The following is a 22,326-nucleotide window of genomic DNA, read 5'->3' as shown; positions in this document are numbered from 1 at the left end:
CCCTCCTTCCTTCCCTCCCTCCCTTCCTTCCTCCCTTCCTCCCTTCCTCCCTCCCTCCCATAATTTAAATTAGCCAGTCAGTACTATCAACTTATTTCTCACACTGAAAGACTTCATACCAATATTAGAATTCAGTTATTATCGACCTGACATGAATATGAAGTACTATTTTGGATGTAGTGTATTCTTAGTTCCTATAACAGACTTTATTCTATTACACACACTTTAAATGTCCACAGCATTGGTTCTTCAAATTCTGGTCATAAAATATATTTGCTTATAGGCTTTCAACACATAGGAAATTAAAGCTGCTGAGAAGGATAGTAACTTATAAAATGTTAATACAAAAGCTGCTTCTGAAGGGACCTTTGCCAGTTTCAGACTTGGGTTAAAACACCAAGCCTTATCCTTACCCTCCAGTAATTATGTTGACTTAAGAGGAGACAGTCACGATTTTTGCTATGGAAGTGGGATCAGAGCAGGCCCCATTTCCCAGCAGATTTCATACATTTTAATGACAGGTTGATACATGCCTGAGGAAGAGATTGAGTAGAGCTGATGTAAATACACCTGCTTTTTTATCTGCTTTCTCACCAAAGAATGAAAAACTAGGGCAGAGGATATGAAAGATACAAATGGAATGCTAAACATAAGGAAAGCAAATTTAATGGCTTCATATTTCCTAATTGCAAGAATTACTTGATCTTAATCCATTTCACACTGTTCTTAGTTCAACCCAAGACTTACCTGTCAATCATAACATTTACTAGCTTTGGGTTCTTTTTTTTACTTCCTTAACTTAAACTAAATGAAAAGAACAGGTCTACAATGTCGTGTTCCATATCCTTTACAGACTGAATTGAGAAAACAGATCTAAATCGTCCTGGTTTTGTCAGTGTTTTTGAAGCATGTTTTGTTTCTTCCTATACTTGCTAACTGTTTGATGTGTATTGAAATTGGAGTGTTTAAAATAGGAAAATAGATTTATATCGGTATATCTGGATACTGGATACGTTACCCCACTTATTTCAGATGTGCTTCTGAAGTACCTAAGGAAGCTCAATTAGAAAATATTCTCACTAAAAAGAAGAAAAATAAAACCCCAAAAACACTTAGCAGTGAAAGCAAATTTTTTAAAACTTTTTTTCCTGAAAAAATAATGCTTTCACCTAGTATTACTGTCTTTTTCATTTTGTACGTGAACCAACTTAATGATATGTCAGCTTCTCTAGAAGTAACAAAGAGAAGACTTTTTAAAAAATTCATGGTAATAAATTAGCACTTTTTAATTATGAAAAACTTACACACAAAATTACTTAACAGACTAAGCCATTATGAAATCTAGTATACCTTGAACCAGTTTCCACAAAACATATTTGGAGTTCTGCACTGCTATATATTTTGTATGTAGAAGAAATGAACATAATTTTCCTTAGTTAGTAATATTTTGTATGCTGTTCAGAAAGATTTGTAGCTATTTATAAATTAAATCTCACCTGAAAATAAGAATCAGGTTTGCATGTGAATGTGTGACATACAGGGATAAATATTCCATTCCACTGATAGTGATCTAAAATTATAACAAAAGTATCTTTTGCACTTTTAAAAGGGCTGCTGAAAACTGTCTACATATTCAAGATAATGTGTTCCTCAAAAATGTACCTTGAGAAAATCAGAAAAGGTTTCCTCATCAATACATTAAATATTATTTATCTGCAACAAACAGTCACTTGGTACATTAGTTTTTCAGTTAGGTGTGCTAAGATATATACCTAATGTCCATAATTAAATTAGCACTTGAAAATGTGGTCTTAGTTTTAGTTTAGTTTCTTTAATTTAAAAAAGTCTCCTTAGTTACAGAAGCACTCACCTACAAAGGTAAGAAGGATCACCAGCAAAAGGATGAGGGCACAGATGCATGGAATCAGTATCAGGAGCAAAAGTCGAAGGAACTTGGCAGAAGCCAGTTTCTGAGAGCAGCCATCCCCCATATTATCCTCATCTGTTCCTAAGACCTGAAAAACAAAAATGCAGTTTTATCATGCTGGTGACCACCAGTAACTCCTATGTTTTCAATAGCAGTCCTCCCTCCCTATTACACAGCTACATGATTTAAATACATGCTGTGAATAGCTAATAAGTTCTTAATGGCAAGCTGTATGTAAATTTTCTTTCTGGTGGACTGTCTACCACAATCCATATAATGTATTAAACTTTACTCAATATCCACAGTCCTATAGCTTCATTGAAATATCTAAACATTTATGATGAACTGGATGTTGGAAAGGCATTTCATTTGAATAAAAATGTAAAACACATAATAAACATAAGGAATAGGGCTAAATACAGATTATAATTAAAAATAATCCATTAGTAATTATTCAAGAGCTCCATGTTCTTGTTTCTTTTATTAAAGAATCAAGATACTATTATAACATTTGTTTTAAGTGACAAAAGAAGACTTATTATGCACAATAATGATGTCTGTTTTTTATAAGTACCTTACAAAATTATAACTTAACATGTAGAGTTTGCAAATCACATTTTCTGTTCTATGAGTGGAATACAAAAGAATAGAGAAAAATTATTTTCTGAATTCAACTGAGTTGCACAAAGTACAAAAATTCAAACCCTTTTAAAAGCCTAAACATGCATTTTATATTTTTTAAACCTAACTCCATCAATACTATGATCTCATATACTGGAGAAATGTCATACTTTTTAAACAGAAACAAAAACGAAAAGCAACGCTGAAACTGTTATGAAGTCAATGCCCTTTTATTTGAAACTGACCAAAAAATAAATTTCTCCCTGTGATAATGTGACACTGGATGATAGGTTTATTCATTCCAGACAGTGTCTTCCCAAAGGACGACTAATAGTTTATCCTCTTTGTCAGGAAGATCAATCACATCAAAGTTGACTGTGTCAGGACACAAGAGTAAAGGCATCCATTACCCTGACAGCCTCTCCCTGAAGAACCTCAGGAGGCTGAAGTCTACAACATAAATAACATTAGTCTCATAAATGCCAGTCTCTGTGGGTTATCCCTCTGGCTGGCTCTGCTGAACGTGCCTTTCTGTAAAGAGCGGGACATCAGACTGACTGGCACAAACTGAAGCTGAACTATTTCTTAAGGAATTGCTGGAAAGAAACTGGATTTATACCATCCCACAACCTCACTGCCCATTTACTGCCTTGAATGAGAAGACTGTAGGTGTAAGTAAGATTTGCAGAATAATATTCCATCATTCTGCAATGTCTCTTGTTCCAGCCTGGCATAAAGACTATTTGGAAGGGAATTTTCCTGGCAGATAGCAGAATTACCATCTATTCCTGAAACCCCAGGTTACTCGACTCTGCAGACCCTTGACAGACAGCAAAAGCTAAGAAAACTGCACTTGTAAAGTTGTATCTTTTCCAACGCTGCTAAGCATCACGTCATCTGACCACTTTGAGATTCATCCAGTGCAGTGTCTGTCCCATTTGACTTATTTCCATTTCTTCCATTTGACTTAATTCCACTGTTCAAAGTAAAGACAATAACACTGAAAATGCACATGGTACTGGCATGGTGTGAGCTGCTAGTAGTATCTCACTGCCTCCTATCCCAGTGATTCAGTCTCAACACAGTCCTACTACTAGATTTATCTAGCAAGCAGGATGGTAAACTCAAAGATGTTGGATTTATTGGAAAATCTGAAACAGCCAGCTCAGGATAAGAATAAACAATGTCTGTTGAAACAGTCTGAGTGAGACGACAAAGTCTGTAATCTGATCCTCGTTTCCCAGAACAGGAGAAATATAAATGATACTGGGGAGAGATAACTGGTTGTCAGAATTGCTTTCTCTTAACCAGCCGCTTATTCAGAAGTTGCAAATGTTTCAAACCGAGACTTCAGGCTATCTCAGCTTAATTACTGCCCCTGTCCAGAAGTGACATCTAAAACATTCAGTCACAGATAAAGTTAAGGATTTAGGTGAATATTAGGAACTTCGATCCATGTGACGTTTATTCAATACCTGCTTGACTTCCTGCAGTCCTACCTTTTCATATTAAAGTCTTCAGTGTCTGCCTGACGTTTTGCTTCTGGTAATGCTGGAATCCAGGAGCTTTAGCTGCTGTACTCATAGCAACTTCCCTGAATTCCACAACCTGGGTTTGCATGGCCTGTATTATGCCCCCTTGTGAGCACAGGTAACAGAGGAATAACACAACTCTGCTGTGAATACAGATCTCCCAAAACACTGCCATAATTACTTCTGAAAGCACAGACAACAGTGCAGTGGATGCAGTGCTCCCACAGGAAACCGGGAAATTGAGTTCAGTACCCTTTTTCACCTGAAGCAGTTAAAAAATTAGATCTACAACTCAGCAGACTATCACAACCACTTGAGCAATGCTCCTCTAAGCGCCATGAATTGCTTGTTCTGTAGAACAGCAAAGTAAATATTTATAGCAAGCCAAACAGCATGTTGTATTTTTCCCTTCTACAGGAAAAGACCTCAGGAAAAACAATACACCTACTTAAATCATCACCAGTGACTATGCAAGCATAAACTTAATTTTTCCAGATTCCAAATTATACCATTTTCCATCACTTGAATGTCTACAGTATTTTTTTCCTGTCAATTTCTCTGATGAATATGAACTAAAACTAGAGATAGTGCTACTGGTTCCTATCAACAATGAGAATTTTATAAAGTGTCCTACAGATAAACATGAATGCATTACACCTACTGTTGGTATATTCCCTGATAGTATTTCTTTTCCTCTTGCCACAAAATATTGCAATACACGCACCAGCTTCAAGTGCTCTAGTATGACAATGGTAATCTGCATAAACTTCAGATGTGCTCTGTTCTCTCAGTTCTAATAAATAATGGAATAGAGGAACAAATAATAGACTAAAGACATAAATAATGGAATCTTCAGATAAAAATGGGCCTATGGAAGGAAACAGGAGTGCAAAGTGCTTATTCCTCAGCTCACTTCAAGCTTCTAGGTTAGTGGCTGAGAGAAGAAACCAGTCTCCCTCAACCCTCTGTGTAGCTAATAGCTTCTCTGACTCATTCTCCAAGTCTGTAAGACTGAGGTACCTGATAGATACATATTTATCTCTCTTTCCAAGGGGAGGACAAGAAGACTTAAAAGCAGAATCCTTGAGGGCCCACTGAAAGAAATCAACCCTGAATGCTAAAGATTTCAGCATAAAATAGATTTAGACAAAAATCTACAACACTGGACTAAAACATATTCTCAATACTTAAAGAACACTGGTGCAAGTTCTCTTAGTGGCAGTGTTGTTAGAAAACTCGATCTAAGAAATATTTTTCTGAATTAAGTCCTATGTGCACTATAGTTAGAATATATTGGTGTTTGTTTTTTAAGGCCAAGAAGTCATTTGCTTTTAATACGAAAAGGTTTTGTATTTAACAAGAATATAGTCAGAACACAGGATGCTTAAAAACATAAGATAATTTCTTCTGACAGGTAAAAAGTTTTGTTCCTAATGAAATTACATTAACCTCTGCTTATCTGAGTGGCATTCTTTCAGTAACAATTGCAAGACTTCCTATAAAGGAAATAGACTAAGGAGAAATTCTGAGCAAATTTCAGCCCATTCCTATTTTTTAAAAATTCTAGGTTTATCTAGGACTGCTGGATCAGACTGCTCAGTTTATTTTCTGGAACAACAGAGGCAGAAAAAAAGTAAGATGGAAAAGAATCTGGAGTCCTATCTGACTACAAAAAGACTAAAAATTCATTGGACCAAAATTCACAGCTTATTTTCTGAAAGCCGTGGAAAGAATCTGATCTCATGGCTGTCATTTCAATAACATGCCTGTCATATTAAAGCAGAGAAATGACAGATTACATTAAGATTTACGGGTGAAAAGCCTATGGTAGCATGCAATTTTCCTTTTAGATACTAAAAGTATCTAAGTTACTAGTCTATAAAACAGCCTGAATCATGGTATAAGCACTTGACAAAAATATCTCCTGCTGTTGTCACTAACAGAACTAAGAGATGTTCTCCCAATAAAGAAGCATCATTAGGGCTAATTGCCTACTGTCAGTATCTTCTGTGCAAGATGGGTCTCTACACAGAAATGTAGAAGACACCTCTTGGATCAGAAGCACTAATATATCTTGAGCATTATTTAGTGTTTGGAATGGAAAGTGGAAGGAAGTACTACCATGAAATGCAGAAAGAATGTCAGGGAGCAGTAAACAGGTGACCTCAGAAGTCACCCCATTGTCCTCAGAAGTCCTCAAAGTGCCATTGAGGAATCTGCTATCCAGCCAAGCAATAAATATGTAAGATTAGGGAAACTATCTGCAGCTCTTTACATATCCTTGATATTGTTCCTCTTCTAATGTTGAAGCAGTGCTCAGTTGTCAGCTCTTGTGATTTCATCTGCTCTTATGATGCTGGTCTTAAATCTCTAGATACTGGACTGACATGACCATATCAGCCATTACATCTTTCCTTTTGCCATTAAAGGAAGATGGTTCCCACTTGTTATGGCTACAGAGAAAAAGCTGAACATGTGAAGTGTCTACTTTTAAACACAAAACACCATAAATATATATAAATATAAATATACTCATTCTTACAGTCTTTTTTGATCAACTCATGATATTCAAAGGCCTGGTAATGAGTAACATAAGCTGAAAATGGCCTACATTTTTTATCAGTTCTGTCCTGTTTATGTGAATATTTTGAGTCACCAATGTACCTCTATTTGACTACTTTATTATCAAAAAATGTAACACCATACTTCATCGTCATTGTAACAAGTAGTAAGTGTAAGAAAAATCATTCAAAGGTACAAAGTCACATGCTAAAAACACAAATAGGCAAAAAGCTGTGAAATATTTCATTTTCAGTGTTAGAGGAATTAGAGAGTCAAATTGAAATGGACCATGATGAATGAATGTTAAGGCAGCAAAAGAAATTGGATACTAAGCAGCTTTTGTTTGCAAATACAGGCAGTATCCAAATTCTAGTAGACACAAATTGAAGAACAGTAGTGTCGTAGTTATTCTAAAATGAAATAGTGCCATTTGGAGGAAAAAAAAAAATTCTCATGCAGCAAAGCAGCAAAAAACCCCCAAACACCTTTTCATACAGAAGGCAAGAAAAAAACCCCAAACCAACTACCCTTTTCATACAGCAGGTAGGCAAACATGAAAAGCATGTTATTATCACAAGTTGTTATTTGCCAGTTAAATGTATTGTTTTCCTGATAGTTCAAGTTCACTGTAATCTTGTAACTTCTCCCAGGGAATTCCATATCCTTAGACAAATTACAAATTGCTGACATAATTCATTAGAAGTTCATTTTGACAATCAGACCTCCTTTCTCTTCCATGAAATAAATCAATCCAAAATACACAGTATCCCACTAAGGGAGATATCATATAAAGCTGGACATATCTTTCCTAACAATGTATTTGGTTGGTGCTAGATGTCGTGTACACTCAGATTCTTTTGGTTGAAGCATAAACCTGAAACACATTTAATCTTCCTGATGTACATTTTCACTTAAAATAAGTAAAGTGTAACTGCGCCAGTGATGTTTCATCTGTGTTGAAGAAGATGCAAGGTGTAAAATAAGGTGATGTTTTGCCTTTCACACTGCTGTAGACACCCACTATCCACTTCTGTTCAGAAGAATTTTCAAGCTGTTTTTAATCCAGTTTGAGAAACAAAAATCCAGTTTGAGTGTTGCCAAAATCAAATTTGGCATCACCCAAAGTCAGTCACTAATTCAAGATTTACAAATGTTTATGTGATATTCTTTCCTTCATTTCTGTTGCACAAATTTGGAGCTCTTGACCCCCAACAATTTCAGCAATTTTGTGAGCTTGAAACAATTTTGGAACAGAGTAACTGAGGAGGTATGCAGGAGAAGCTCAGAAGAGTCAAGGTGACATTCAAACATGTCTCTCCATGTTCAGTGACAGCACCGTTCTTACGCTGCTCCAGCTTCAGTTTGAGCGAAAACCATTGGAAAGTTTGCTGAGACCCAACCCAAAGGCACACCTATGGTGTTCCACTCACCTGTGTGTGGGAAACCCTTCACTGCCACTGCCAAGCTGTGTGCCTGCTGTGCTGTCCAGTGTGGCTGCAGATACCTCCTGCATAACCCAGCCTCACTCCACATTTCCAGCTGAGGAACAACCAGCTATCAGAGCCACCAATATGCATTTCCAAATCTGCTTTTATCTGGGGTGACAGACATCTGCTGAGCCGCCAGTGGTGTTGCCAGAGCCCAAGTTACTATTTTTACAGTGTATTCTCAATTAAGGGAGCCTGCTTCTGGTGCAACTTCTCTTTCATAATTCGTTCTTCCCTTTCTGAAGGCTTTGAGGGAGGTGGAAACAAGTTGGCCACTCAGACATAGGCCCTGCGGCCAGATGATTTGGAGTTCTGAGTTTATTCTCATTTCTTCAGTTCTTTAGGGAAAGAATACACTGTCCTATCCTGGCAATGCAGTGGACTATAAAGGCATTTTGAAAAACATCTATTTGATATCAAAATTGACATTAAAAATAATTTAATAATTGGTCTCCCTGAAAATATTTCATTTAGAAATCAGAAAGTTATTGACAAGCAAACTATTGACCTTGATTCTCCATTACAGTTAATCTATGCTTAACATCTCATGCAAAAGATGGAAGTGGAAAATAAAGGATTTTCTTGGATTCCATGTGTGATGCCAATAACTATTCTCCATCTCATTGTAAATAAGAATTAGACATACCATTAGCCAACATATACAGTCAGTACAAATCAGTCTTCAAAATTTGAATTAGAAAACAGGGAAAAAAATATATTTATCATTACTGAAGAACAGTAGTATCACTCTTAAATACCAATAGGTTGTAATCCCTTAATTTTTAAGAGGTGCTGCTGAATAATGATCCTGTTTTGGCATAAATGTTAATTGTTTACATATTTACTTAAATATTGTACATATTTACAATTATTTATAATGTCACTGATGTAAACTTAAAACTACTGTGTGGATACTTCCCATTTTACCTTGGAACTTTGTTGAATTCTCAAGAATGTTCCATTTAGGAAATACTACAGCTGATGGCAAACTTACTACAGTTCTAAGTTCTCTTTATTACTCACAGCTGGCAGCAAAGATGTGTGATATTGCCATGCCTCCTAAGATGAGCAAGGTTCAGTAAACATATGGAACATAGCAAAGACTTTGTAAAAACTGAAGGGTGTATGAAAGGCATTAATTTTAAGGATTAGACTACGGTTAGCATTATCTGATATTTCTCAGTGCCAGAACACGAACATCCATTCAGTCCACTCCAGCAAGCAGTGGGAAATTGTTCTGGGGGAAGTACTCTTTAACTAATGCAGAATTCATGCTCTAGGGGTTATTAGTTTTCTTTATGGCATGCAGAAATTACTCATGAAAGTTTCCACAGTGCTGTGCTGTTTTTCTGAACACACAGAGACACCATTCTAATGCTTTCCTGACTACCCAGATGTTCATTGCATTGAGCTAAGCACGTTGAGCAGCGATGGCAAGCCTCTGGCTACACACTGCTGAGAATCACAACCCAAAAAGCAGGGAGAAACACTCTTCAGGTTCCTGCCTTGCTGGGAATTCAATGAGCAGATGTCTGCAGAAGAGCCATTAGCACCAGAGAGGCAAAATTGAAAACCATTAAAAAAATCCACGGAAAAATCCTAGAAGCCTACTTTCTGACAATAAAAAAAATTTGGAAAAAAAAATAAAAACATTCTGAGGGGGTGGAGGGATACTATTAGGAAAACCTCCTCCTAAAAGAATCTTTCAAGCCTGGAAAACTAGAAAGGGCAAAAAAGAGTTCCTTCCTGTCCTGTGGCTCACATATCAGTCACCCACTGCCTGTGAACAAAAAAATCCCATCAGGAGCCCCATCCCACACAAGGTAATTACAGATCATAATTGGACATACCTTTTTTTCCTGTTAATGCCTCATCAGATTTAACCCTCTGTGCCATGCCTATTGCTGATTATGCAATTGCTTAACCCATTTAAAATCAGAAGCTTTCAATTACATTAGCTGGATGGTAAACTAGAATGCAAGCTTTAAAATTGCTTAAAATCTCCTTAGAAGCATTTGTTTCTTTATCTTTCATGCATTTTTTATTAATTTTTCATTAAATATGCATAATTATTCTTCAACTATAAACATCTGCCTAGAAGAAATTAAAATTTGGGATTTAAATGTATAATGTTAACTTTACTGACTTTTTTCTGAATTGTGAATAAAAGATACTAACCCTTGGACCAAAGATAAGGCCAACAGCAATATTAATCAAAGGAACGGACATGATTTAGTGTCAAAGCAAAGCCTTATCTGTTCAGATATCATAGCTAGACTTTTATTTGACCTCCTCCCAAAGATGAAAATGGGTTTACACAATGTCACAAAGGTCGATAACCTACTACCTAAAAAATTTAGAGGTGACTCATTCATTTGTCAGTAGGACACCACTTTGTTCAGGAACATGTCATTGAACATTTTGCTTCAGTAAAAGAAAATAAAGAAAGAGAAGGATATTTTTTGAAACTACCAGGACATTGTGAAAGACATAATGGAGAGGTGAGTAGAGATTAAACCTATTCAATATTGCTGAATTTAAAAAAAAATGAGCTGATACAGAAAGCTCAACATTAAGTGGGTTAACAAGGCACTTACATTGGTGTATATATTTGACTATGACTTCGATGTAGTACTGAAGTTTTATGGATCACATAAAGATTTATGGGATAAAAACATCCATCTAAGTCACTGAAACAATAACAATCTGATTAATTATTTTGTCAAATAAGAAAAATTTTACTATATTTATGGCTAGCAATATTCAATTTGTCATCCCTAGAACAGATGCCAGGTTTCCTTCCATTCACATTTTCTTAAAAAAACTCCAAGTCATAGAATAATCCTATCTATGATAAAGAAAAAGCAAATGGAAACCATCTGGATTCTCAAACCATCCAGACTACCATCAACACTATTCCATGTCTCTCACTTTATAGGGAAAAGGATTTGTTAACAACTTTTGAATGTATTGAATCATCATTTCAGACTTCCTTTCCAGGCTTGTCTACATGCACTACAAATCATTTAAGCCAACACCCCTGAAATGGCTGAGCAGACACAAAACGAAGCTTAAGAAAAGACATTTACTACTTAATACTTTGGTTACATAGTTGCTGCATATCAAAAAGCAGTGGGGGGCGGGGGGAGGAGAAGAAAGATAGCTACTTACTCTACAATTCCTAATATTCTTTCAGATATATTATCCATTTAGACAATATTTGCAGAAGCACAGAAGTAGCATCTTTCAAACAATAAAGTATCTTTCAGCAACATCTGTCCCTCAGTACTGTGTCATGGCAAAAATGCACGGGTTGTTAAGGCAAGGTGAGCTCAGCTGTCTGTGTTTCTTCCTGGAGATGTGAAAATGCAGGAGGCTGGGAAAAGCCTGAAAAATGTAGCATGTGCTGCTTTTTATGATCTTCAGGTACCACTGGTTTCAGGACAACTTTAACACAGGCAAAATAACCCACCCAGCAAACAAAACTGACAGCAAAAGCAGCAGCAATGGAAGACATCTCCATGTTGTTCCACTGTCCCACAGAAGTCTGGAGAAAATGTAATTGTATTACAGCTATATACTGTACTGTTACACGAATGGATAGCTGCAGAACTCAGATATGTGGGATGGAAAACTCCTCAGTGCTACCTACCAGTGATTTTATTTCCAAAAGAATGACCTGACTGCTTTTTGAAATGTAGTGAGATGAACAACGCAAGGAGCACATAAGCAATTTCTCACTCCTTCACTCAGCGGCAGAAAAGGGGGGGAAATGAGAGTCTCTTTCCTTAGGAAATGCTTCCTGAGACTTTGATGTTGTCAAGTAACTTTCAATAATATTAGAGTGACAGTATAGGCTATTTTGAAGCTAGGAGTTCTTTGAGGTGATGAATAGTAATAAGAATTCCTCTGGGCAGTTACTACTACTGCTAAATCACTGCCAAGAGAAATCTCTCTCTTGCATCAAACAAATCAGTTCTGAAAAATTCTAGCACATTAGTTTTTAAAACACCAGGTTCTGTATATGGCAGAACTGAGTGTTACAGGTTTTAGGAAGAGAAGAAGGGAAAGACAGACTTTGACAATCACAGTCCCAAAGCAAGAGCACCATACACTGAATACTGGAATTTCCCTGAACTACAGCAAGTGAATTGGAGTAGCTGAAATCTGATGCAGTCATAAAAAAAGGAATCTCTACCTTCACTTCCTTTCCTTTAAAGGTTTAGATGAAGATTAATTAAACATTCAATATACAAAATACTTATTTTGCAATAAAGAAGGCAATATCCTTGGAATTCTGGAAGAACAACAGCTTACAGGAGCACCTGCAGTGATGCAACCTAACAGTCTTTTTTCCTACAGACTTACAGGAGCTGTCCCCCAAGGGCAGCGCTTGAACCATCACAGCACAAACTTCACTATTCAAAAGTAGATCTGTCAGTATCTGATTTTCAGCCTCTATTCATTTTCTAGAGGTCAATGTGCTAAAAAGCTACCTTATGCTGGAAACAACTGAAAAAAAACCCCAGAGAACTGTAAACTGTGTGGCACCCAAACAAGCAGATGATGCAAAGGTACCACTCTAATGACAGAAATTATGGAAAGGAACAGAAGGATGGCATCTGGATTCTTTTCATCCTTTCATGATTCAGGGATAGGGGAAGAGGGACAGGGAAGCAGACAACCACAGAGGCAACACTGCTACTCTGGTCAGTTTGCTGGCCAAAGACATCCATGTAGGTGGCAAGCTGCTGGCAGTGGGGGGACTGCAAGGTTGGCCTCCTTGAGGAGCTGCTGTGTGCCAGACATGTCCAGTTCCACCTGAATCCACAGCACAGAACACAGATGAGCCCATCAACCAAGTTGGTGGTGCCTCCATGAAAAAGTATTTAAGAAAGGGCACACACACACACCTACAGAGAAGCAGGAAAGGAGTGAGAAACAGCAGTGCTAACACCAAGGTCAGAGAAGTACATGCTCCATGGTAGAGCAAATACTCCAAATGGAGGATCCACACCAGAGTAGAGGATGAGTAAGAATGAAGGAGTAGCAGAGAACCACAGTCCTTCCGTGTGCTGTTCATTGCCACACTGAAGGAACTGAGTGCCACCTGTGGTGATAACAAGGAGGAAGGAGAGGAGTCTGGAGTGAAGCTGTCTGGGAAGTGAGGATGAGAGGTGCTTTCCTCAAGTGTTTTAATGCTTGCTTCAATTTTTGTTTTTGTTTCACAGTATCTGAATCAGTCAGTATGTATTAATCAGCAATAAACGAATTTATTCCACTCGAGTCTGTTTTGTCCACGGTGGTGATCAGGAAGGGATGTCCTAGCCTTCATCTTGAGCCATGAGCTTTTTCATTCTTTCTGTTTTCCCCCCACCCTGCAGGATGGGGTAGGGGGAGAGCAAGTGGCCATATAGTACTTGGCTGTGGGCCAAGGCCACCCTGCCACCACCCCTAGAGCTGGCTGTGTGCCAACAGGCACTGAGGGTCAAGAACTGTGACATGGATGCACCAGAAGGACAAGGCGTAGCAGCATCAGACAGCGTTTTCTGGCATCTGTTGCTGGCTTTAACCTCCAGATATTCAAGTTTCTCAGGTAAAACAACTAGGAATAATATATGCACAATTTAGTTACAAGCATTGCTCTAAAAGATAATGGCTTGAAACCACGGCCAAGGAGCATCTATCCCTTCAGGGGAGCAGTGTCTGCACATGGTAGGCACAGGATGCAATCCAATTCAGACTTCAGAAGTAGCAACATTTTCACCTCTTTTCGAAATGAGAATCACTTGCTTGACAATTATCTCATTATTATTTTTACATTTAGGATATTAAACCATTATTCACATTTCTTTCATCTTTGCTGTTTAGAAAGGCAAGCTAAAATTAAAAATGCTACTTGGAACTACCTGTTCCACAGAAAAAATGAATTATACTTCCATCTGACAGCGAGAAAAGCATTCCCCGCTGGGACATTAAAGGGTACGAAGATTTAGGAGCAGGGGGAGAGCTCCTGGTGCTGGCGGGAGCCGGGAGCGCCCAGGGGGCAGCGGGAGCCGGGCCCGGTGCGGCACCGAGAGCCGCCGGGACCTGCCGGCGGGGCTCCCCGGCCGCTCTATTTTTGCCGCGGTATGTTTTGCATTCAGACTTTCCACTGCAGGCGGCCCGGGTCAGGGGATCCGCTCTGCCGGGGGAATCTGACAGGTCAGCTCAGCCAGAGTTATTTATAGAGGGCGGGGGACTGAGGGAAAGGATGCGATCGGCATCGTATTCTTCTGCCGCGGGGCTGCGGACTGGGAGAGGCAGCCAGGAGCAGCCCCCCCCCTTCGCCCTTCAGCACAGCCGGGCACGGCGGCCGCGGCCGGGAGAGGGGACAGCCGCTGCACACGGGGGCTGCTGCCGTGAGAGCCAAAGGGACAAAGGCCAGGCGCCCTTCCTTCCCTCTTTCCCCCCACTTTAACTCGTGCAGCTTCTCGGGGAGTGAGGGCCACCCCCCGCAGCTGCTGGTGCCCGCGGCCACAGGTGCCAGCAAGGGGAGGGGGCTCTCACGCCCTGGCACCCAGAGTGAGGCTCAGGACAGCTCTCGGTGAAACTCCTCACAAGTCAACAGCTGACTGCAGAGGGCAGGGAGAATTAAAAATTCAGAGGCAATGAGAGTAGTCAGGCTGGAGCTATCTGGATACTGTCTTCAGTCACTGTTCTGAGTGTGAAAACCTTTACAAGGAAAATTTAAGCTTTCTTTCTCCTGCTATGACAATCCATCAGTTCACAGCGGGTTATCACCTACCCTTCTCTCCTGGCACTGGAGAACTGCATGTACCCAGCCTGCCACTTAACGAGGTCCATTTCTTTTTGGTAGGGAAAGAAACTGGGACAGACTACAAGCATCAGTATTTCAAACTGTAATCACACTGCCCCCCTCAAGCCCCGGTGCTTACTTAGCTGCTTCATCCTGAAGGCATTTAAATATCAGGAAGTGTCTGGCAGCCACATTTGGAAGGGCCTAAGCTGCATGTGCAAGTCTAAAACTGCCCTGCTGCAAGTGGCCTGACATCCGCCCCTGACAAACCCTGGCTGGCATTCAGAAACAAGACATTCATCTGGCCTTGTAAGCACTTGCTAAGGATACCTGACACGCTGACAGGACTCTTCCCACACAATGTAGCTATAAGCACCTTCTTTTAAAACCTGACCACACTAGGAGATAGTGCCATTGTATGTAACTGCCTGATAGCATGATCTGTTCAGCCTGGAAGCAGATGACCTGGTGCCCAGGGCCTCCTGGTGCAGGTGGGGTCAAAGCCACAGCTCCCACCTCTTAAGGAAGTGCCAGTAGAGCTTATATTTTGTATCCTGGATTGGGATGACCTGAATCTGCTGGGCCTCAGCATGGCAAAGATTCAGGCTCAAACATCTACTTAGTCACACTGCTTGAAGTGCTGTCTTCCTGCTTGTGTACAAAGGGTTTGTTTGTGGTTCAGCATTTGTTGGTTAGAGCTGAGCAGGAGCTGCTGGATTTCTTTGCCAGCTACAACCATCCCAACATTCCCTTGCCTGTCCCACCTTCCCTTGAAAGGACCATTTTTCTTCTGACAAATGAGATTTCTGTCTAGGTGCTTATCCACCTCAGCTTCTGCACACATTCCTTGTCTGGCTATGTGAGTAATGACAAGAAATTATTTGTCTGGCCTTAATATAATATAATATAATACTTAATATAATGCCAGGACAGTAATGTTCCTCAAGGGAGCTGAGTGCTAAGACTTAAATATGTATATCAGCTTAGCAGGAAAAGAAAAAGAAAAAAAGGGCAACTCCTACATTCAAGTAAACCCACATTTTAAAATAATTACTGGCACTGTTAACAGTCCTGGCTTTCACTTGTACCTGCAGACATCATCTAATACATAACAGCCAAACAGTAACAGAGATATATAAAGTTTTCCTGTTCACATTTTATAGAACACCTCAAATCACTACACATTTCAAACCATCTACATACAACACTTTTAATTCACTGGACACTCAAGTTATCTGCATACAGTAGAGTGCCAGCTAAGACTTGTGGAAAGGAAGTGAATGTTTTCTTCAGTATTTTATAGTTCCAGCTCCAAAAGACTCAGGAAAAAGAATATTTTGTCCTGATGGCCTCATGAGATACTAAGAGCACAAGAGAACTCCTCTAACATGGGAAAGCTGCTGTGCTGTCTGGCTCACCACCACGAGAGCCTTCTCAGAAAAATGAGTGCTGGTGGCTTCCTTCAAAATGCATGCTTAGTGAGGATTACATGTGGGGCTGGAGGGCCAGGCTTCTCCACAGGCAGAAAGATCCATTTGCCTGTTGGGGTATTTCATAAATGGCCTTTGGAGGAGGGAAAAAATGTTGTAAATATTTAATTTCTAAAAGAGGTTTGAACACTGTTTAGGATTCCCTTGTTCACCTGGAGGAGTCCCCATCTTTCTACAGAACCTAGATGTCCAAGGTCCTCTGGGGATGCCACCAGCTTTTGTAGGGACACAGGCAGAGGAGTTCTCTAATTTCTTGTATTACAACTTTTTAGTTGTTTGGACTATCTCAGTGATACATTCGTTCATCTGTGGGCCACAGTACTCAAGACAGAGATCTCCATCTAGAGATCCATTACAAAAACAAACTAAAGAACATAGTTCTGCTGACCGCTCTATTCTTTAGGAACACAGGAAGGGGGGTGTACCTAGCCATATGGAAAAATCCACTGCCATAGTCTTACTGCTGAAAGCCAAAACTTCCCAAGAGGTCCCGTGAATGCATTAAAAGCTCTAGCTATTTGGTTTCACTTCAGAGTTTCACCATCTCAACCAGACTACTAGTAATTTAAGTTAATTAATTAATTGCCTGCCATGAAATGCAGGGTTCTGCATTTTAAATCAAGTGGAGCAATGACACTACTAAAGTATACTGCCGTGTTTATAAACTTGTCTGGCTATGTGAGTAATGACAAGAAATTATTTGTCATTAATAATGCTGTGCCATTTCGGTCGCGTACGATCGGTGAGACAGTGCGAGCAGCTCCGTGCCCTCCCCGCAGGAGCCACGCATCAGGCTCAGCATTGCTGCGCGGCGCTCGCCGCTCCCTCCCTGCGGACGCTCCCGCTGTACAGCTGCGGCCCCTCTGACAGCGCCACCCGCGCCGGGGACACCGGGGCGACACCTGAGCCCCGGCTAGCGGAGGGATGGGCAGGCTGAGGGGACCCACCCTGCAAGTTCGCACTAATACAGCAGCCACCTCCTGCAAGTTTCCTTTCTCCCCCTCTTACGCAGCCTCTCCCCCACGGGCAGACCCCCTCATCCTCCCCATAGGTGCGTGCTGGAGACTGCCCACACCGCGCTATCTATCCCCTTCGGACACTGTTAACCACAGAGGCTGGCTCGCTCTCCCTGGAAGGATGAAATGCCCCCTCTGTGACCCTGTGCAGGGTATCCTCCTCCCGCGGGTGGCGGCGACCAGGGGTATCGTCCCGCCGGACAGCAGTGGGAGGGGAGTGGGGGTCCCTCCACCCGACGCCAGGGTGCACCGACGCAAGGGTAAAGCCAGCCCCCCCTGATGCCGGGAGGCAGCTACCGCGCCGGGGTCACGGTGCATCGGCTCCGCGGGAGCCCGGCCGCCGATGGAGCTGCCATGACAGCCTTGCCAGGGGTAAAGCCGAAACTTCGTTCCTGCAAATCCTAGCCGGACCCGTTGTCGTCGGGTTCGGCCAACTCCTCCCCGCTCCTTCCAGCGGCAGAGCATTCAACGGGCACAGCAGCCCCCCGATCTTCCGCGCTTGGTGAGAAAACCGGGGCGAGGGCGCCGCTCGGCTCTCCCTGAGACGCCGACAACGAGCGCTTGTTGGCTGTGGCTCACCTGCATCCCGCGCCTCTGAACGCGGCCGTTCCCGGCGCGTCCCCGCAAGTTTCGGCACAGGAGCGCTCCGGGACGGCCCCATCGCGGCAGGTTGGGCGCGGGCGGTCACTCGTCCTCGGCCGTCCCCCAGGCCGCGCCTCCGGGGGACACGGCCCCGTCCCTGCCTGTGAGCCACGGGTCCGCTCTCGCTACAACTCGGCGGGCTCGGAGGGGGTGTCGCCCCTTCTCCGCTTGCCCAATAAACCTGCCGCTCAGCCCCACGGCTGTGCGCCGCGCACGGGAACTGCCTGCTGGGCCGGCGGCGGCCGGGGGTGTCCCCTAAGCGCGCTGTCCCCGCACACAGCCAGGGGGTCTCCGAGCGACCGAGCCAGCCGCCCTCCCAAGCCCCCGGCCCGCGGTCCCCAGGCGGCCCCCCGCGAGGAGGGGAGCGCCCTGAGGTTCGCCTTACCCGGCTGGCGGAGAGGACCTGCCGGTAGCGCTCCTCCGCCGCGGGCAGGGCAGGGAACTGTTGCGTGGAAAGCATGCTCTGGCTGCTGCTGACCCCTCTCCACTTCGGCCGCCCCCTCACCCTTCTCTACCTCGGTCTCTGACGAACTGTGCCCACCCGCCTCCCGCACAGACACACTTGCGGGGAGGGCTTCGCATTTTGTCTGCTCCGCAGACTCCCCTCCCCGCTCCTCCACCCAATAATAATAAACCTCCGCGAGAAAGAGCCACATCCCCACCCCTTTCGCACACAAGGCTCTACCCCTTGGGGACAAGCTGAGAGACAGCCCACTTACTAATTTCGCCCTAAAGCCGTCCCCCAGGGAGGGCGGATGAAGTGGGCACAGCCTTTGCGCCCCCCTCCCCCCAGTCCGGTTAAGGGACGCCTCGTCACGCTGCGAAGGGCTTCAGGTGGCAAGACGAGCCTGAGTCAAGAGATGCTGTAGGGGGCAAGAAGCCGCGGAGCTCGCCCCTCGCACCCGTTACCCTGGCTGGCCGGGGCTCCGCCGCGCCCTGGCCCCGAGGCGCCCGGACGCGCACTTGCGGCTGAAGCGATCCGAAGGCAGCCCAGCGCACGGACCTGCAGGCACTCTCGGCCCACCGACCCAGGCGCAGAGTTCAGAGCGGGGGTCCGCAAGCGCGGACCAGAGCGCCAGGTCCCGCCATTCATCCGCGGCTCCCGGCTGGACTTCCCTGCGCTTTATTTTACGTTACGGTCAGGCAAAGGCTTTCCTTTCTGCCCAGCGAGGGAGAGTTTCGCGCCTGCACGGACTGCAACGCTTCCCCCTGTAGCACAGAGGCTGGCGTGTCGCAGCCAGCCTCTAAGGCTCCAAAGAGAGCTGAAAGAGGAGCTGGCACCGCAGAAGCGGGAAGGAAGGAGCTCCGGCAGGAGGAACCTCCCGGAGCCAACGACACGTTTTCTCCAGCTCCTTCCCCGCAGGAAGGCTCCGCTCCCAGCGCCCTGGCGACAAGCCTGCCGTGCCTCGTCCCTCCCCTGCGAGGAAGCGCTGAGCGGGAGAACAGCGGCGACCTGACGACGTTATCTCTTGTCCCCGCGCCGGTCCTGGTCCTGACCGGCCCCAACGATCCGGAGCTGGAGGGATGTGCTGGTTGTTGCATATCTGTTGAAGCAAAATTCTCAGGCCAAGAGACAAGTGCCGCCTGAAGCTGCAAATGACAGAGCAAATGTCCTATCCCCATGGGATACCAGCTTTTAAGATCCGCATTTGATTTTTTGTCACTTTTCCCTGCATTTGCAATTCAAAGATCTCAACTCTGACTTAAGTCTCGTCTGTGCACACAATGGAGCTCACCAAAACTATCCAAGAATGATAAAGCCAACAGGACAAAAGGCAAAACAATGAGTACAAAATGGGCAGAAGTGTGTGCTACTAGAATAGAAACAGTTCAGGACTCTTCCAAGAGTCACAGAAAGATGTCACTGGCACTGCAGCTGGGTTCTGAGATGACATCTCTAAAACAGAAAGGCTTCCAGTTTTTACTGTGCATGATTCAGTGCTTCTGAAATGCTATCATTCAAAATCTGAATCAGAAAACATTCAAAATCTGAATCAGAAAACATTCAAAATCTGAATCAGAAAACACCCAAGAAAGTGAACTACCACCTCTCCATGAATATGGCTTCCAGTCCTGTCACCACTCTTGACAATTATTGAGGGTGATACCCCCCATAACTGTTTATATTTGTAAATATAAACACATGGTATTATATATGTTTATAGATAAAGAATAAATAAGATGAACATGTCTTAGCTGTCTTTTTTTTTATCAGTTTATTTTCCATACCTTCAGATTTAGGCCCAGTTACTTTGTGTGTAAATGTTATAGTGCAGACAGTATTCTCTATGCTTCTGAAGTGCAAATGTACCTAAGAGGCTTCAGTTCATGGTAATTCAGTGCTGCACTTTTTACCCAACCAACCAAACATCTCTTCTAATCAACCTCCAGCATCTGGAGGAAAACAGTGGTGGTTTTAAAACAATTACACAAAAAATAGGAAAAGCATGGAAAGAGAGAAAAGCAAGACCATTTATGCAAAATCATCATATTGCTTAATGTAAAACAACAAATATTTTGTGCTGTAATGGAGGAATCAAACCATAATTTGTGATTCATTGCAGAGATTAGGTAGCCCTGACAAAAAATCTAATAACAACAAATGAAAACTTGTATCTGAGAGCAGTATATAACTCAGACTGCAAAGCCAGCTTGGCCTTGGCTGAGGATGGCTTCAGCTGGAGAACTGCGAATTCCAAACCCCAAGCCAGTCTTGACTCCTAATCTAATTTCCTTCAACAGGAGAGCCACTGAGACTGGAGTTTCACAAGATTCAGCAGCAGCACACAAAGAAAGCCTGAGTTCTGGTTTTGTAGATGATTTTATCGAAAACACTGCATGAGCAACAATTATTTAGCTTAAATAATGCTTGTTTGATCAAGCCACAGTTCCCTCAGAGTATGACTGTCTCTACAGCTGCTGTTTAGCCTAGCTTACAGCTGAGTTTGACCTATCACAGTTCATATTCATACACTATCCATACCATCGACTTGTATTCTGGTACCATGGCATACAGACATCTTAATGCAGTGTTCAAATAATTCATTAACATCTAACCATCTTTCCCTATCTGTGGAAGGAAGCATATATCATTATCTTATAATTTATTTCCCTTCATTTGTTTTTTTCCCTAATCTTTTCCTTGTATTTCTTTTCCTAGGAAATACAAAATACTAGAGGTTCTTAATATTCTAATTCTCTAGAGCAACTGACTAAATTACTTGAAAAAGGGCAGACAGGAATACAAATATATTAATGGAGCAGGAAAAGGGAGCCATTGAAATGCTCACAGAAACTGGAAACAGAATGAAACCAAAGCAGAGGAGGGATATGCAAACAAAATGAAAATGAGGACAGGGTCACACATGAACTGGCCAAACAAGAATGCTCCACTCTAAAGCACACACCAGAGAGCAGCTGCCACACACACCCAGCTTCCACTGCCTGGCCCTGGAATACACTTCAGACCAAGCATCTCTGTGCTCGAACCTCACACCACACTAGCTCATCACTCAGAGAAAGCTGGCACAGGGCTGATATGTTGTGGAGCTTCAACTACTGCTGACATGATAAACTCAAGAGTTCACTGCTTTAAAGCCACAATCAAACATAGATGCTTTTATGTACAAATTTTAGTGCTATCTGCTTAGTAACATTTCCTTCTCTAGTAGTTAAGGCCACCACAAATGTCTAATAAATCAGATATATTTCTCCCTGTGAGGCCAAAAAAAACTAGTAAATCCATTCCTATTTCATGTTAATCTACTTCCCCAAGCCATTCTCACAATTTTGTCAGAGCAGTAACATGAAGGAACACAATTACATAATTGCAGCATTAATCTGAGAAGTAAGAACTATCACTGCCAGAGAAGGCAAAAAAGCATACCTAAAACTTGGGCTGCAGTATGTTAGTCATCATTACCTGGGAAGTTTGCTGCTTCACTACACCAGTCCATGAGAATAAGCAATTTTTCAAGTTGTTTTTGATACATTTATTGTCTGACTTGGTTTTTACATTAAATTAACATACACAGCGGATTTGATATTGTTACAGGGAAAAAACCTGCCCGAGGAGTTTCCAATCCCAAACATACCAACCAGTTGTAAGAATCTTAGCTCAGTGGAAGGATACATTTTCACCACAATGGATCCAGAATCAGGAAAAGCCCCAGTTTTTTTTCCATTTTACACATAGCTAGATATTCTTAATGTTAAATCATAATCAGGCTTCTATTGCTGTAATTTCCCTT

General features: G+C 42.4%; 1 protein-coding gene across 3 annotated transcripts in view; it reads right to left on the bottom strand.

Annotated features, from left to right (window-relative positions):
- CORIN (corin, serine peptidase) overlaps nt 1-18,652 on the bottom strand; it is a 119,208-nt gene extending 100,556 nt beyond the window's left edge. Inside the window, exons 1-2 of one of the 3 annotated variants that reach the window (XM_015625331.3) lie at nt 18,462-18,652; nt 1,871-2,015 (exon numbers count right to left, since the gene is read on the bottom strand). In XM_015625331.3, coding sequence (XP_015480817.1) covers nt 1,871-2,015; nt 18,462-18,536 — 220 coding nt within the window. In that variant the 5' untranslated portion in view covers nt 18,537-18,652. Of the gene's footprint in view, nt 1-1,870; nt 2,016-18,013; nt 18,088-18,461 lie in introns of those variants that run through there. The other 2 variants (XM_015625334.3, XM_015625332.3) reach the window with 2 other exon arrangements.
- Between the last annotated feature and the right edge of the window lie 3,674 nt (nt 18,653-22,326).

This window comes from Parus major, chromosome 4 (assembly GCF_001522545.3).
Source record: "Parus major isolate Abel chromosome 4, Parus_major1.1, whole genome shotgun sequence".
In the NCBI taxonomy this organism is placed as follows: domain Eukaryota; kingdom Metazoa; phylum Chordata; class Aves; order Passeriformes; family Paridae; genus Parus; species Parus major.
Note: the sequence above shows the minus strand (reverse complement) of the source record. Positions and strands in the feature narration are given on the sequence as shown.